At 41.7% G+C, this 15363-nt stretch overlaps 1 protein-coding gene across 1 annotated transcript; it reads left to right on the top strand.

Annotated features, from left to right (window-relative positions):
• The first annotated feature begins 7939 nt into the window (after window positions 1-7939).
• Window positions 7940-8596, top strand: LOC465884 (ras-related C3 botulinum toxin substrate 1-like). Its single transcript, XM_063804899.1, has one exon. The coding sequence runs from the start codon at window positions 7955-7957 to the stop codon at window positions 8531-8533; it is 579 nt and encodes a 192-aa protein (XP_063660969.1). The 5' UTR covers window positions 7940-7954; the 3' UTR covers window positions 8534-8596.
• The last annotated feature ends 6767 nt before the right edge of the window (window positions 8597-15363 follow it).

Here is a 15363-nt window from a genome sequence, read left to right as displayed (position 1 = left end):
GCATGCATCTCTAGAGAACTCATTAATTAATATCCTGCCTTCTAACTCTGTCTCAGAATCTGCTTCCCTGAGAACCCAACCTAAGACATGGGGTGAAGGAAAAAAGTAGAGGTTACAAGTATAGACTACTCTTCCAAGGACTCAAGGAATCAAAGTAAGATGGGTCAGAAACCAAGGGCAAAAAATTCGGTCCTCTAAGCTTTTTCCCGTATCAGACACAAAATTGAATACACGCTTGGTGTTTTTACCTTGATTGTAGAACTCCAGGAGGAAAACAAAGTTAGTAACTAGGTGATTAGTTCTTCAGATTTTCAATAAAAATATGAGCCCAGAAAATCTTAGATTGATTTATATTGCCTCCTCCTAGCCCCCAGCCTACCAACACACACACGCGCGCACACACACACACAAACACCGCATCACTTCATACCCCTAGAAATGACTCATGTCCTTTTAGTTTACCCCTGGTTGAGGTCAGACAGGAAAAATGATTACACTGCCTATTTCCCCTAACCAAGAAAATTCCAGTGAAAGGAAAAGGGAGAAGGATGTAGATGAATGGCCAGAAGCACTCTCAGTTGCTGATAACAGGAGCACCCTGTCAACTGGGGCCAAGCCAACCACTAAACTTCAGACTTGAGCTCCTTTAAACGTATTCTTCAGACGACAGGAACTCAGTCAAGTGGGAACAAACCCATGGTTCGGTTGAGATGTCTAGGAGAATCATGGGGCAGGTCCAGACAGAAGCTATACCATTCTCAGCTGCTCTCCAACATGACAGACCCCAAGCCTCCTCTCTGGAGAAAATGGGGCAGAAAAGAATGCTTAATGAGGTGAGTTGTGATCACTGAAGAGGGAGCTTCCCCACTAAGGCCCCAAACCTCAACTCAGAGGGCTCCCTTTTTCACGCAGTGCTCTCACTAGAAGTCAGTGGGGGCTCTATGCTGTGTGCAAGGGACATGCAGGGACGCAGGTGGGGAGCCTGGGTGTCACGATTACCCAGCACCAGAGCAGCATAATGCAGACACTGAGACATTTGGGGAGATGCAGATGCTGACTGAAATTTGTCTAAGCCCCAAATCGAGGGCTCTGGAAAAACAATTAAAAGGAAGCATACAGGACAGAAAACAAGCGGTAGTTTACAGGACATTTTGCACTGCCCAGGTGAAATCATCCACCTTTAGAAGCTTATTAAATAAATGTTAACAAGGAAAGAACCAAGATATGAAAAGCTATAGGACTAGGGTACATTTTGTTTAAGACAATTCCCCCAAGAAATGTTAGGGGAAACAAAGGAGATGCTTCAAACTTTTTCCAAGTGTAAGATGCTCCATAAAATGTCTCTTATGCTAAGTGTTTTGTATTTGAGATTAGGAGGGTGCTATTTTGGAAAATATAGATGTGCAACAGGCAGAGAAAGGAATGAGAAAGAAGCCACAAAAGCAGTAGAAAAATAAACTGCAGCAACTGTAGGAATCAAAATGGACTTGACATTTCGTACCAGTACAACTGGAAAACTCTTGCTCAAATTCCTTAACAATTGCCTTTAAATTTAAAAGCTGCATTCTAACTTTTTTAAAATGTCAAGCCAAAAAAATGTCAAATCCAAGAAGCAGAAAGTACATGTTTTGCAGGCAATCACTCCTGTGCTCTAACCTCAGACCACTTAGTTTCCCCCACATTATTTTTCTTCAGGTTCAATAGCATTTTTTAAATCTAACAAGCAGAAGAAAATTGAAGATAGAAAAATGGATAGGAATATAAATGTGAACTTAGATTCTATCTCTACATATGTAAGAGGATGAGTGAGACAAATATACTCCAAGGAAATTCTTAAATTTCTGCTTCAAATCAACTCCTGCAAAATGTAGTGGCTTTCAACTGAACAATGTTAGTGTGTTTAGTATCACCTTAAAATGAAATGCTCAAATGAATGCAATGAGAGAAGATTTTAGCATGGAACCTGGTCACCCCAGAATCAAGATCCTCTTTTTTTTTTTTTTTGATGGAGTCTCACTCTGTCACCCAGGCTGGAGTGCAGTGGCGTGATCTCAGCTCACTGCAACCTCTGCCTCCTGGGTTCAAGTGATTCTCCTGCCTCAGCCTCCCGAGTAGCTGGGACTATAGGCACGTGCCACCACACCTGGCTAATTTTTTGTATTTTTAGTAGAGATAGGGTTTCACCACGTTGGCCAGGATGGTCTCGATCTCCTGACCTCGTGACCCGCCCGCCTCGGCCTCCCAAAATGCTGGGATTACAGGCGTGAGCCACCGCGCCCGGCCTCTTTCTTTTTTCCTCTAGTAATCCACTGTTTTCTTTTCTACTCCAAACTAATGAAACAAGAAGTTATTCTGACCCCAATACCTTTCGAGTCTCATTGGTCATTATCAACATATAATAAGAATTGTCAATTCTTTGTCCACTAATTCAGCAAACTTTTATTGTGTGTTACTTCTCTGGTGGAGGATGTGTTATGCCCTGGTTGTGCAGTAGTGACAAAGCATGTCCTTGCCTATAAGCTGGTCAGAGTTCAGATTGGAAGACCTTCAAATAGACAGGCAACTAAAATGTGGAGTAACAAGTGCTGTGGCCAGAGGTGTACAAGCTGCACAAGAGGGATGAGTGAGAAGGATGGGAAGCCATGGAAGGATGTCTGAGCTGCACCAAGGCTCAGCCTTTGCCATTTTTAATTGTAAGCTCTGCGACAGCAGGACTATATCATTTCATCAGTGTGTGCTCAGTACCTAGCACAATGCCTGGCATATAGTAGGCACTCAATAAACAATACTCAGGATGAAAGCCTTTCTTCGAAAAAAATTGCAAGGAAAGAATCTGCTTGAACATTTCCCACTTTCCATTTTCATAGCAGAAAACATATCTGTAATGGATGTGTGCTAGGTAAATAAATGAATGGGAAAAAATGACAACAGTCATGCGCTGCATAACATTTATTCAGTGAGGGGCTACATATCTGACAGTGGTCCCATAAGATTATAATGCCATATTTTTACTGTCCTTTTCTATGTTTCAATACACAAATATTTACCATTGTGTTATAATTACCTACAGTATTCAGGACAGTAACATGCTGTTGTTAACAAATGACCATGAGATCTATGGAGAAAGGAATAGGAGAAAACTTTATTTTCAGAGAGACAATCTGCAGATCAGGAAATGTAGCCTCCAGGGAAATCAAAAGCACACACTCCAAAGGGGGAAGAGGGAAACTGGCATTTATGACTTTCAGGTCTGCCTCACATGTATATTTAGCAGGTTTGGGGAAAATCTATGAATATTTATGAGGGAAGCCAAGCACGTGTGTAGTAGGCAAACATACATATACATTTTATGTTTATTTGGGGGGGGTGGGGATGAGGATGTCAAAATGTGAATTACAGGGCATAAAAGAGGTTTTTTGCAGTCTCTGTTTGCCGGCTGAAATTGGCTTGAGGTCTGTGCTGTTCATCAGGAAAGAAGGTTTACAAGGTCAGTCTGCTGTCCAATCGGGGTTGCTGGCAGGCCCACAAAGCAGGGTCAGGCCAGCTGGCATCGGGCAGTCCACTAAGCATCAGTTGGGAAACTCCCAGTTATAGCTGTTTTGACAATTTCTTAAAGGGTGAGCTTCTGCTCAATTATAGGAGAAAAGATGTTATGGCAGTCAGTAATATAGGGGTATGTGACCAACCCCTCTCTCTGCTATGGCTGCTTGATTTCATCTTGGTATGTCTCATTTTAGCCACAGGGAATCCATTTTGTCCGTCAGCCAGGGGTATATTTTAACACTGCACAGGTTAGTAGCCTAGGAGGAATAAGCTATATCACCTAGCTTAGGTGTGTAGTAGGCTATACCATCTAGGTTTGTGTACACACACCCTATGATGTTCACGCAATGAGAAAATCCACCTAATGATGCACTTCTCAGAACGTATCCCCATCATTAAATGACATATGACTGTATTTAGAGAAGAAGGAGTCAGTTCAGTTCCACAACTATCCTGAAGGACAGTTCAGTTCCAAAACTTTGAGTGTCAGCCATGTCCCAGACCTGGCACTGTGTGCTGGGGCTACAGAGGCAGCTTAGACACAGGCTCTGTCTTCAGGAAGCTAATTGTTTCCTGGGGGTGGCAATGCAGGATGACAGAGAAGTGATGATTCTGTGTATTTAGGTCATTCGGGTATAAAAGGCATCTTTCCCCTCAGCAGGTAGAAGAGTGCATTAGAGAGGCAGATATGGCATGGCAAGATGTCCTTGGAGATCGTTCCAACTTCACAACAGTTTGAATGCATTCAGAGTAATCCTGCACATTAGAAGAAATACCAAGTTATCAAGAGGCCCAGCCTATGTGTAAATAAGCACTGGTATTTTAATTTGGGGGGAAAATCTGCTGACAATATATAATCAGATTTCAAAGGATGCAAACATCATGAAGAATCTTTGCTTTGGTTTGAAGTTTAAACATAACTAATGCTCAAGCAACCCATGAAAGGAATGGAGGCCCCAGAGTGGGGATGAGGGTGTTTCTAGAAATGGAGAGTAAGGGGAGAGAGGGAAGGTTTGCATATGTTGATGGGGTTCCAATTTTCACTATAGACCACTAGTTCTAAAGTGAGTTGTCTTAGTATGGCATCCATCATCATGAAAGAAAATGTAGAATTTAGAAAGTGTATAATCAGAACCTAGACAACAGATGAGCTAGGCAGAATGGCAAACTTTGAGGCCTATGGGATATGGGCCAAATTCAGCCTAGAAATGTGTTTTGTTTGGTCAGCACTGCAAAACAACAACAAAAAAACTAAAACAAACAAGCAAACAAACAAAAAAGGAAGACGAATTTGAATGCCTTAAGCTAAAACAAGCACTCTCTGGTTTGCCACACCTCCCACCATTCCTTATTGTCTTGCACTCATCTACTTTGCTCATGTTCTCTATTCTGTGCCTGGCCCCTGAGTGGGTATTTGGGTTTGTAACCCCTGAGCTAGTGACTTCTCATTCCCATTTAACAGCTGGAAGAGCAAATGCTTCAAATTGGCATTGCAGAACCCCTAATTTTAAGGGAAATTGTAAGAGTGACGGCAGACCAGCAAATGTTAGCAAGGGAAGCTGAAATTGTAATGGCTGCCTTGAACTGTGTGGGCTAGAATTTTGTCCTAGCTCACCACTACTCCAAATCTTGGGACTGCCATTTGCCATCTCTATTCCTTACCACTGCCATAGTATCCAAAGCAAAGGTGGACAAGAAGTCCTATTCCATCCAAAACCTACTCTATAGTCACTTCAAGGATTGGAACGTATTTTTCCTTCTGCATTTTGTATCCCCAACAACTGGAGAAGAAGAGCAATGGAAAAGCAAGAGAAAAACAGTACTGGCATTTCTTGAGGGGCAGGGAAGAGAGGCATAGGCAAGAGCACAGAGTATAACAGATAAAGGTGAAGAGGAAAAGTAAATCAGGCAGAAGGGAGCCAAAAGAGAACTTGAGGCAGGCATGGTGGAGATTCTGAATAATGGAATATTAGCTCTTCTTAAAGGTTTATCTGCCCCTCTCTAGTCACTGACTCAGAGTACAAGCACTGGAAGGAGCCTAGATTAACTCTGTGGCCCAACCTCCTTACTCCACAGAGGAAGAAAAGAAAGTCAGAAGAGCAATGACTTGCTCAAGGTCACACAGCAAGTGAGTAATGTGCTCACCTGAATCTTGAAGTAAGGTGTCCTGTGATTTCCCAAGCTCTTTTCACTCACAACCATGCAATGGCAGGGTGGACCTACTTAGGAGCAGGGAGATTTCACCCTGGCTGTCTTCCAAAGTCAATGTATCCTAGGGTTAGAATGTTGGAGGGAACATTCATTCATTCAAGAGTAAGCAATGCTGGGGAGTGAAAAATGGCTTCCCTCCACCTTTCTAGGTTCCTTGGTTGGGTAACAAGTTAAATTGACACAAGACGGGTTAACAGAAGAAAAACCATATTTAATTCTGTATATATACACAAGAGTCTCACAAAAACATAAGACTTGAGGAAGGGTCAGATGATTGAAGGTAAAGAAAGGAATAGAGGTTTCTGGCTTCTGGGGGATGGTGGCAACACAAGTTATGGGAGAGTGAGAGGAGGAAATGTATGGTAAATAAAGGTTGTCTTGTTACACAGATAAAAAGTCTCTTAGGTAATAAAAGTTGTCTCGGAGTAGCCCTCTGAAGAATAGGTCATTATCTGGGTTTGGTCTCCACCTCCAGTCTCCTCTCCTGTGATCCCAGTTAATCTTCCCTGGCTAATAAGATTCCAGGGGAGGGGATTCTTGACAATTGAGTTCCTTTTGGAGAATCCATTTTTAGACAGATAAGGCTCAGACAAAACCTCTGCCTGTATCTGCTGTTTCCGAAGTGCCCTCAGTTCCAAGTAATGAACATACCAAATCATCATATTTTGGAGCCACATTTCCTGAACAGAGCACCTGCTTATAGGTCAGGTACTGTGCTTGACTCTGATTAGGCAAAGAGCAAGAAACCACGGTCTGTTCTAATGCTGGGCACAGAGTATGTGGTCAGAAACTATTTCTCAACAGTCTAGGGCAGTGCTGCCCAATAAAAAAAGAATTTAAGCTACAAATATGAAAAAATAAAAATAAAAAAATAAAAAATGAACTACATATATAATTTTCATTTTTATAGTAGACTCATTAAAAAGGGTAAAAAGAAACAGCTGAAATTAATTTTAATGATATATTATATTTAGTCCAGTATATCTAAAATGTTATCATTTCCACATGTAATCAATATAAAAGTTATTAATGAGATACCTTGCATTCTTTTTTTGTACCAAGTCTTGGAAATCCAGTATGTATTTCTCACTTACAGCATACCTCAGTTTGGATTAGCTACATTTCAATTGCTCAATAACCACATGTGGCTAGTGACCATGGTACTGGATCATGCAGGCTCAAGATGAATGACAGCACTTGCTCACAAATACCTAGCTTTGCGAACTGTCAGGCTAGTCTGTCTGCAGCTTCGTAAGCTATGAGCCCACAGCTTGGCCACATAAAGTTGGTGTCTTAGTCTCCGTTTTGTGCTGCTATAACAGAATACCTGAGACTGGATAATTTATAAAGAACAGGAATTTATTCTCTCACAGACACTGTGGCTGGGAAGTGCAAGATGAAGATGCTGGCAGATTAGGGCCTGATTTCTCTGCTTCCATGCTGGGTCCTTGAATGCTGCATCATCCAGATGGGATGAATGCCACGTCTTGACATGGCAAAAGGAGAGAATCCACCTCTGCAAGCCCCCTTTATGGTAGCATTAATCTATTTATGAGGGCAGAACCCTTATGACCTAAACACCTCTCAAAAGGTCCCACCTCCCAACACTGTTGCATTAGGGGTGATTAAGTTTCCAACACATGAATTTTAAGGGACACATTCAGACTATAGCAGCTGGGAAGTGAGGTGGAGGGGACAGAGGGAGGCAGGTTCCGAATACAGTAGACCTTAGGCCTTCGGGGATTTGATGATTTCATCTATTCACGCCATATCTTAAGCAGTTCAGCCAGTGAGCTAGTGCAGCATACATAGCTGTACATGGCTTTGTTGTTGTCAATGTTAAAAGTTTCATGCCAATTAAAGAGTGGAATAATAAAATGAGTGGTGGCTGTACTCTCCATGGTAAACAGGTCTGTTTGTTATGTGCTTTAGACAGCAACAAGAAACCCCAATTCAAGCAATTGCTTCAGGTGTTCAAATCAGTATAAAATTACTCATCAGAGGGGTTTTCCTCTGCTTTGGGTGGTGGCCGCTGCCAGACTTCAGCTTCCAGTCCGCGGAGGCCAAGGCAGCGTAGACAGAGGCCCTGGCACCCAGCGCCCCGCCGCCCGCAAGCCTCGCGCCTGTCCGCCGCGCCCCGAGCCCGCCACTTCCGGTCTCAGCGCCTGCCGCAGCAGCTGCCGCCCAGCGAGCGGCCCAGATGCAGGCCATCAAGGGTGTGGTGGTGGGAGACGGAGCTGTAGGTAAAACTTGCCTACTGATCAGTTACACAATCAACGCATTTCCTGGAGAAGATATCCCTACTGCCTTTGACAATTATTCTGCCAATGTTATGGTAGATGGAAAACTGGTGAATCTGGGCTTATGGAATACAGCTGGACAAGAAGATTATGACAGATTACGCCCCCTATCCTATCCGCAAGCAGATGTGTTCTTAATTTGCTTTTCGCTTGTGAGTCCTGCATCATTTGAAAATGTCCTTGCAAAGTGGTATCCTGAGGTGCAGCACCACTGTCCCAACACTCCCATTATCCTAGTGGGAACTAAACTTGATCTTAGGGATGATAAAGACAGGATCCAGAAACTGAAGGAGAAGAAGCTAACTCCCATCACCTATCCGCAGGGTCTAGCCATGGCTAAGGAGATGGGTGCTGTAAAATACCTGGAGTGCTTGGCCCTCACACAGCGAGGCCTCAAGACAGTGTTTGACGAAGCGATCCGAGCTGTCCTCTGCCCACCTCCCGTGAAGAAGAGGAAGAGAAAATGCCTGCAGTTGTAAATGTCTGAGCCCCTAGTTCTTGGTCCTGTCCCTTGGAACCTTTGTTCGCTTTGCTCAAAAAACGGTGGAGCCTTTGCACTCAATGCCAACTTTTTGTTACAGATTAATTTTTCCATAAATCCATTTTGAATCAATCAGTATCTTTTAGGTTTTGTTTGTTCTAAATGTAAGAGTTCAGACTCACATTCTATTAAAATTTAGCCCTAAAATGGAAAAAAAAATTACTAATCAGAGGAAAACCAGAACTTTAATTTCTTTCAAAAAGGCCTGAAGAGGCCGGGTCGGTGGCTCACGCCTGTAATCCAGCACTTTGGGAGGCCGAGGCCCACAGATTGCCTGAGCTCAGGAGTTCAAGACCAGCCTGGGCAAAAACGTGAAACTCCGTCTCAACTGAAATACAAAAAATTAGCCAGACGTGGCGGTGTGCGCCTGTACTCCCAGCTATTCAGGAGGTTGAGGCTGGAGAAGCGCTTGAACCCAGGAGGCAGAGGTTGCAGTGAGCCAAGATTGTGCCACTACACTCCAGCTCAGGCAACAGAAAAAAAAATCCTGAGGAACACAAATATGACAACAGAAATGAAAGTGGCAATCTTAAATCTGAGGGTTCCCAATGGTCTCCAGATCTAACCCAGGAGAATGTTAGGGGTCTACTAACATTAATATTCTGGCCTTATCTCAAGACCTCAGCCTCCCCAGTGTGAGCAGTGCCTTGGTCTCTGGCTTTCTTCTCCTCAAGTATTTCTACTTACAACCTATTTGCTGCCAGTGTCCAGCCTGAGAGCATCTTGGCTTCTATCATTTTCACCATGCAATATCAAGTGTTATTCACAAAAGAGCTTGTAGGCTGGATAATACAAAATGTTAGCATCACAAAGCAGTCAGAATTGCTTGCTATTTTCAAAACCCTGCCTGCATGTGTCTCTTCTAGGAACTGTAGTTTGAGATTCTAGAATGTGAGGACAAATTCTAAGTGGGCTCAGATTTCATTTTGTTCCCAGAATCACATACCATTAGACGGGACCTTAGAGATAATCTAGTTCCATTTCCACTCTTTTATATTATAAATGAAGAAACTGAAACTCAGAGAGGGGAATTGACTTGCCTAAGAACTGACAGAAAAGGTACTAGAACCAAAGGCTTTCAGTGTCATGTTCAGTGAATTTTATGGCATTCCTCTTGGTTCTAAGAAGGCCTATGTGTTTTAAGATATCACGGACAAACAGTGAACATCATGTCTCCATTCAGTGAATACTTTGACCTCAAACCAGTCAAATAAAGATTTTTTTTTAATTATACTTTAAGTTCTGGGCTATATGTGCAGAACGTGCAGGTTTGTTACGTAGGTATACACGTGCTGTGGTGGTTTGCTGCACCCATCAACTCGTTATCTATATTAGGTATCCCTCCCCTAGCCCTCCACCCCCCGACAGGCCCCAGTGTGTGATGTTCCCCTCCTTGCATCCATGTGTTCTCATTGTTCAACTCCCACTTATTAGTGAGAACATGGGGTGTTTGGTTTTCTGTTCCTGTGTTAGTTTGCTGAGAATGATGGTTTCCAGCTTCATCCATGGCCCTGCAAAGGACATGAACTCATCCTTTTTTATGGCTGCATAGTATTCCAAGGTGTATATGTGCCACATTTTCTTTATTCAGTCGATTGTTGATGGGCATGTGGGTTGGCTCCAAGTCTTTGCTATTGTGAATAGTGCTGCAATAAACATACATGTGCATGTGTCTTTATAGTAGAAAGATTTATAATCCTTTGGGTATATACCCAGTAATGGGATGGCTGGGTCAAATGGTATTTCTGGCTCTAGATCCTTGAGGAATTGCTACACTGTCTTCCACAATGGTTGAATTAATTTACACTGCCACCAACAGTGTAAAAGCATTTCTATTTCTCCACATCCTCTCCAGCATCTGTTGTTTCCTGACTTTTTAATGATTGCCATTCTAACTGGTGTAAGATGGTATCTCATTGTGGTTTTGATTTGCATTTCTCTAATGACCAGTGATGATGAGCTCTTTTTCATATGTTTGTTGGCCACATAAATGTCTTCTTTTGAGAAGTATCTGTTCATACCATTCACCCACTTTTTGATGGGGTTGTTTGTTTTTTTCTTGTAAATTTGTTTAAGTTCCTTGTAGATTCTGGATATTAGTCCTTTGTCAGATGGATACATTGCAAAATTTTTCTCCCATTCTTTAGGTTGCCCATTCACTCTTACGATAGCATCTTTTGCTGTGCAGAAGCTCTTTAGTTGAATTAGATCCCATTTGTCAGTTTTGGCTTTTGTTGCCATTGCTTTGGGTTTTAGTCATGAAGTCTTTGCCCATGCCTATGTACTGAATGGTATTGCCTAGGTTTTCTTCTAGGGTTTTTAATGGATGTAGGTCTTACATTTAAGTCTTTAATCCATCTTGAGTTAATTTTTGTATGAGGTGTAAGGAAGGGGTCCAGTTTCAGTTTTCTGCACATGGCTAGTCAGTTTTCCCAGCACCATTTATTAAATAGGGAATCCTTTCCCCATTGCTTGTTTGTGTCAGGTTTGTCAAAGATCAGATGGTTGTAGATATATGGTGTTATTTCTGAGGCCTCTGTTCTGCTCCATTGGTCTATATATCTGTTTTGGTACCAGTACCATGCTGTTTTGGTTACTGTAGCCTTGTAGTATAGTTTGAAGTCAGGTAGCCTCCAGCTTTGTTCTTTTTGCTTAGGATTGTCTTGGCTATATGGGCTCTTTTTTGGTTCCATATGAAATTAAAAGTAGTTTTTTATAATTCTGTGAAGAAAGTCAATGGTAGCTTGATGGGAATAGCGTTGAATCTATAAATTACTTTGGGCAGCACAGCCATTTTCACGATATTGATTCTTACTATTCATGAGCATGGAATGTTTTTCCATTTGTTTGTGTCCTCTCTTATTTCCTTGAGCAGTGGTTTGTAGTTCTCCTTGAAGAGGTCCTTCATAGCCCTTGTAATTGTATTCCTAGGTGTTCTATTCTCTTTGTAGTGATTGTGAATGGGAGTTCACTCATGATTTGGCTCTCTGTTTCCCTAATATTGGTGTATAGGAATGCTTGTGATTTTTGCACATTGATTTTGTATCCTGAGACTTTGCTGAAGTTGCTTATCAGCTTAACGAGATTTTGGGCTGAGACAATTGGGTTTTCTTTTTCTTTCTTTTTTTTTTTTTTTCTTTTTTGAGACAGAGTTTCGCTCCGTCACCCAGACTGGAGTGCAATGGCGTGATCTCAGCTCACTGCAACCTCTGCCTCCCAGGTTCAAGTGATTCTCCTGCCTCAGCCTCCTGAGTAGCTGGGATTACAGGCATCCGCCATCACACCCAGCTAATTTTCATATTTTTAGTAGAAATGGGGTTTCACCAGGTTGGCCAGGCTGGTCTTGAACTCATGACCTCAGATGATCCCCCCGCCTCTGCCTCCCAAAGTGCTGGGATTACAGGCATGAGCCACCACGCCCGACCAATGATTGGGTTTTCTAAATATACAATCATGTCATCTGCAAACAGAGACAATTTGACTTCCTCTCTTCCTATTTGAATACCCTTTATTTCTTTCTCTCGTCTGATTGCCCTGGTCAGAACTTCCAATACTATGTTGAATAGGAGTGGTTAGAGAGGGCATCCTTTTCTTATGCCAGTTTTCAAAGGGAATGCTTCCAGCTTTCGCTCATTCAGTATATTGGCTGTGGGTTTGTCATAAATAGCTCTTATTATTTGGAGACACGTTCCATCAATACCTAGCTTATTGGGAGTTTTTAGCATGAAGGGGTGTTGAATTTTATCAAAGGCCTTTTCTGCATCTGTTGAGATAATCGTGTGGTTTTTGTCATTGGTTTTGTTTATGTAATGGATTACATTTATCGATTTGTGTATGTTGAACCAGCCTTGCATCCCAGGGTTGAAGCTGACTTGATTGTGGTGGATAAGCTTTTTGATGTGCTGCTGGATTCGGTTTGCCAGTATTTTATTGAGGATTGTTGCATGGATGTTCATCAGCAATATTGGCCTGAAATTTTCTTTTTTTTGTTGTGTCTCTGCCAGGTTTTCGTATCAGGATGACGCTGGCCTCATAAAATGAGTTAGAGAGGAGTCCCTCTTTTTCTATTGTTTGAAATAGTTTCAGAAGGAATGGTATCTGGTAGAAGTCAGCTGTAAATCCGTCTGGTCCTGGGCATTTTTTCGTTGGTAGGCTATTAATTACTGCCGCAATTTCAGAACTTGTTATTGGTCTATTCAGGGATTTGACTTCTTCCTGGTTTAGTCTTGGGAGGGTGTATGTGTCCAGGAATTTATCCATTTCTTCTATATTTTCTAGTTTATTTGCATAGAGGTGTTTATAGTATTCTCTGATGGTAGTTTGTATTTCTGTGCGACCAGTGGTGATCTCCCCTTTATCATTTTTTATTGTGTCTCTTTGATTCTTCTCTCTTTTCTCCTTTATTAGTCTGGCTAGTGGTCTATTTTGTTAATCTTCAAAAAATCAGCTCCTGGATTCATTGATATTTTGAAAGGTTTTTCATCTCTTTATATCCTTCAGTTCTGCTCTGATCTTAGTTATTTCTTGTCTTCTGCTAGCTACTGAATTTGTTTCCTCTTGCTTCTCTAATTCTTTTAATTGTGATGTTGGAGTGTTGACTTTAGATCTTTCCTGCTTTCTCCTTTGGGCATTTAGTGCTATAAATTTCCCTCTAAACACTGCTTTAGCTGTGTCCCGGAGATTCTGGTACATTATATCTTTGTTCTCATTGGTTTCAAAGAACTTATTTATTTCTGCCTTAATTTTGTTATTTACCCAGTAGTCATTCAGGAGCAGGTTATTCAGTTTCCAGGTAGTTGTGCGGTTTTCTGTGCGTTACTTAATCCTGAGGTCTAATTTGATTGCACTGTGGTCTGAGAGACTGTTTGTTATGATTTCCATTCTTTTGCATTTGCTGAGGAGTGTTTTACTTCCAATTATGTGGTCAATTTTAGAATAAGTGCAATGAGGTGCTGAGAAGTATGTATATTCTGTGGATTTGGGGTGGAGAGTTCTGTAGATGTCTATTAGGTCCACTTGGTCCAGAGCTGAGTTCAAATCCTGAATATCCTTGTTAATTTTCTGTCTTGTTGATCTGTCTAATATTGACAGTGGGATGTTAAAGTCTCCCACTATTATTGTGTGGGAGTCTAAGTCTCTTTGTAGGTCTCTAAGGACTTGCTTTATGAATCTGGGTGCTCCTGTATTGGGTGCATATGTATTTCAGATAGTTAGCTCTTCTTGTTGCATTGATCCCTTTACCATGGTGTAATGCCCTTCTTTGTCTTTTTTGATCTTTATTGGTTTAAAGTCTGTTTTATCTGAGACTAGCATTGTGACCCCTGCTTTTTTTTTCTTTCCATTTGCTTGGTAAATATTGCTTCATCCCTTTATTTTGAGCCTACGTGTGTCTTTGCACATGAGATGGGTCTCCTGAATACAGTACACTGATGGGTCTTGACTCTTTATCCTATTTGCTAGTCTGTGTTTTTTAATTGGGGCATTTTGCCCATTTACATTTAAGATTAATATTGATATGTGTGAATTTGATCATGTCATTATGATGCTAGCTGGTTATTTTGCCCATTTGTTGATGCAGTTTCTTCATAGTGTCAATGGTCTTTACAATTAGGTATGTTTTTGCAGTAGCTGGTACTGGTTTTTCCTTTCCATATTTAGTACTTCCTTCAGGAGCTCTTGTAAGGCAGGCCTGGTGGTGAAAAAATCTCTCAGCATTTGCTTGTCTGTAAAGGATTTTATTTCTCCTTTGCTTATGAATCTTAGTTTGGCTGGGTAGGAAATTCTGGGTTGCAAATTCTTGTCTTTAAGAATGTTGAATATTGGCCCCCACTCTCTTCTGGGCTGTAGGGTTTCTGCAGAGAGATCTGCTCTTAGTCTGATGGGCTTCCCTTTGTGGGTAACCCAACCTGTCTCTCTGGCTGCCCTTAACATTTTTTACTTCATTTCAGCCTTGGTGAAGCTGACGATTATGTGTCTTGGGGTTGCTCTTCCCAAGGAGTATCTTTGTGGTGTTATCTGTATTTCCTGAATTTGAATGTTGGCCTGTCACTTTCAGGTACACCAATCAAATGTAGGTTTGGTCTTTTCACATAGTCCCATATTTCTTGGAGGCTTTATTTGTTCCTGTTCATTCTTTTTTCTCTAATCTTGTCTTCACACTTTATTTCATAAAATTGACCTTCAATCTCTGATATCCTTTCTTCTGCTTGATCAGTTCAGCTATTGATACCTGTATATGCTTCAGGAAGTTCTTGTGCTGTGTTTTTCAGCTCCTCCAGGTCATTTATGTTCTTCTCTAAACTGGTTATTCTAGTTAGCAATTCCTCTAACCTTTTTTCAAGGTTCTTGGCTTCCTTGCATAGGGTTAGAACATGCTCCTTTAGCTCGGAGGAGTTTGTTATTACTCACCTTCTGAAGCCTACTTCTGTCAATTCATCAAACGAATTCTTTGTCCAGTTTTGTTCCCTTGCTGGTGAGGAGTGGTGATCCTTTGGAGAAGAGGCATTCTGGTTTTTGGAATTTTCACCCTTTTTCCACTGGTTTTTCCTCATCTTCATAGATTTATCTACCTTTGGTCTTTGATGTTGGCGACCTTCGGATGGGGTTTCTGTGTGGACGTTCTTATTGTTGATGTTGATGCTATGCCTTTCTGTTTGTTAGTTTTCCTTCTAACAGTCAGGCCCCTCTGCTGTAGGTCTGCTGGAGTTTGCTGGAGGTCTACTCCAGACCCTGTTTCCCTGGGTATCACCAGCAGAGGCTGCAGAACAG

This window comes from Pan troglodytes, chromosome X, assembly GCF_028858775.2.
Source record: "Pan troglodytes isolate AG18354 chromosome X, NHGRI_mPanTro3-v2.0_pri, whole genome shotgun sequence".
NCBI lineage: Eukaryota > Metazoa > Chordata > Mammalia > Primates > Hominidae > Pan > Pan troglodytes.
Note: the sequence above shows the minus strand (reverse complement) of the source record. Positions and strands in the feature narration are given on the sequence as shown.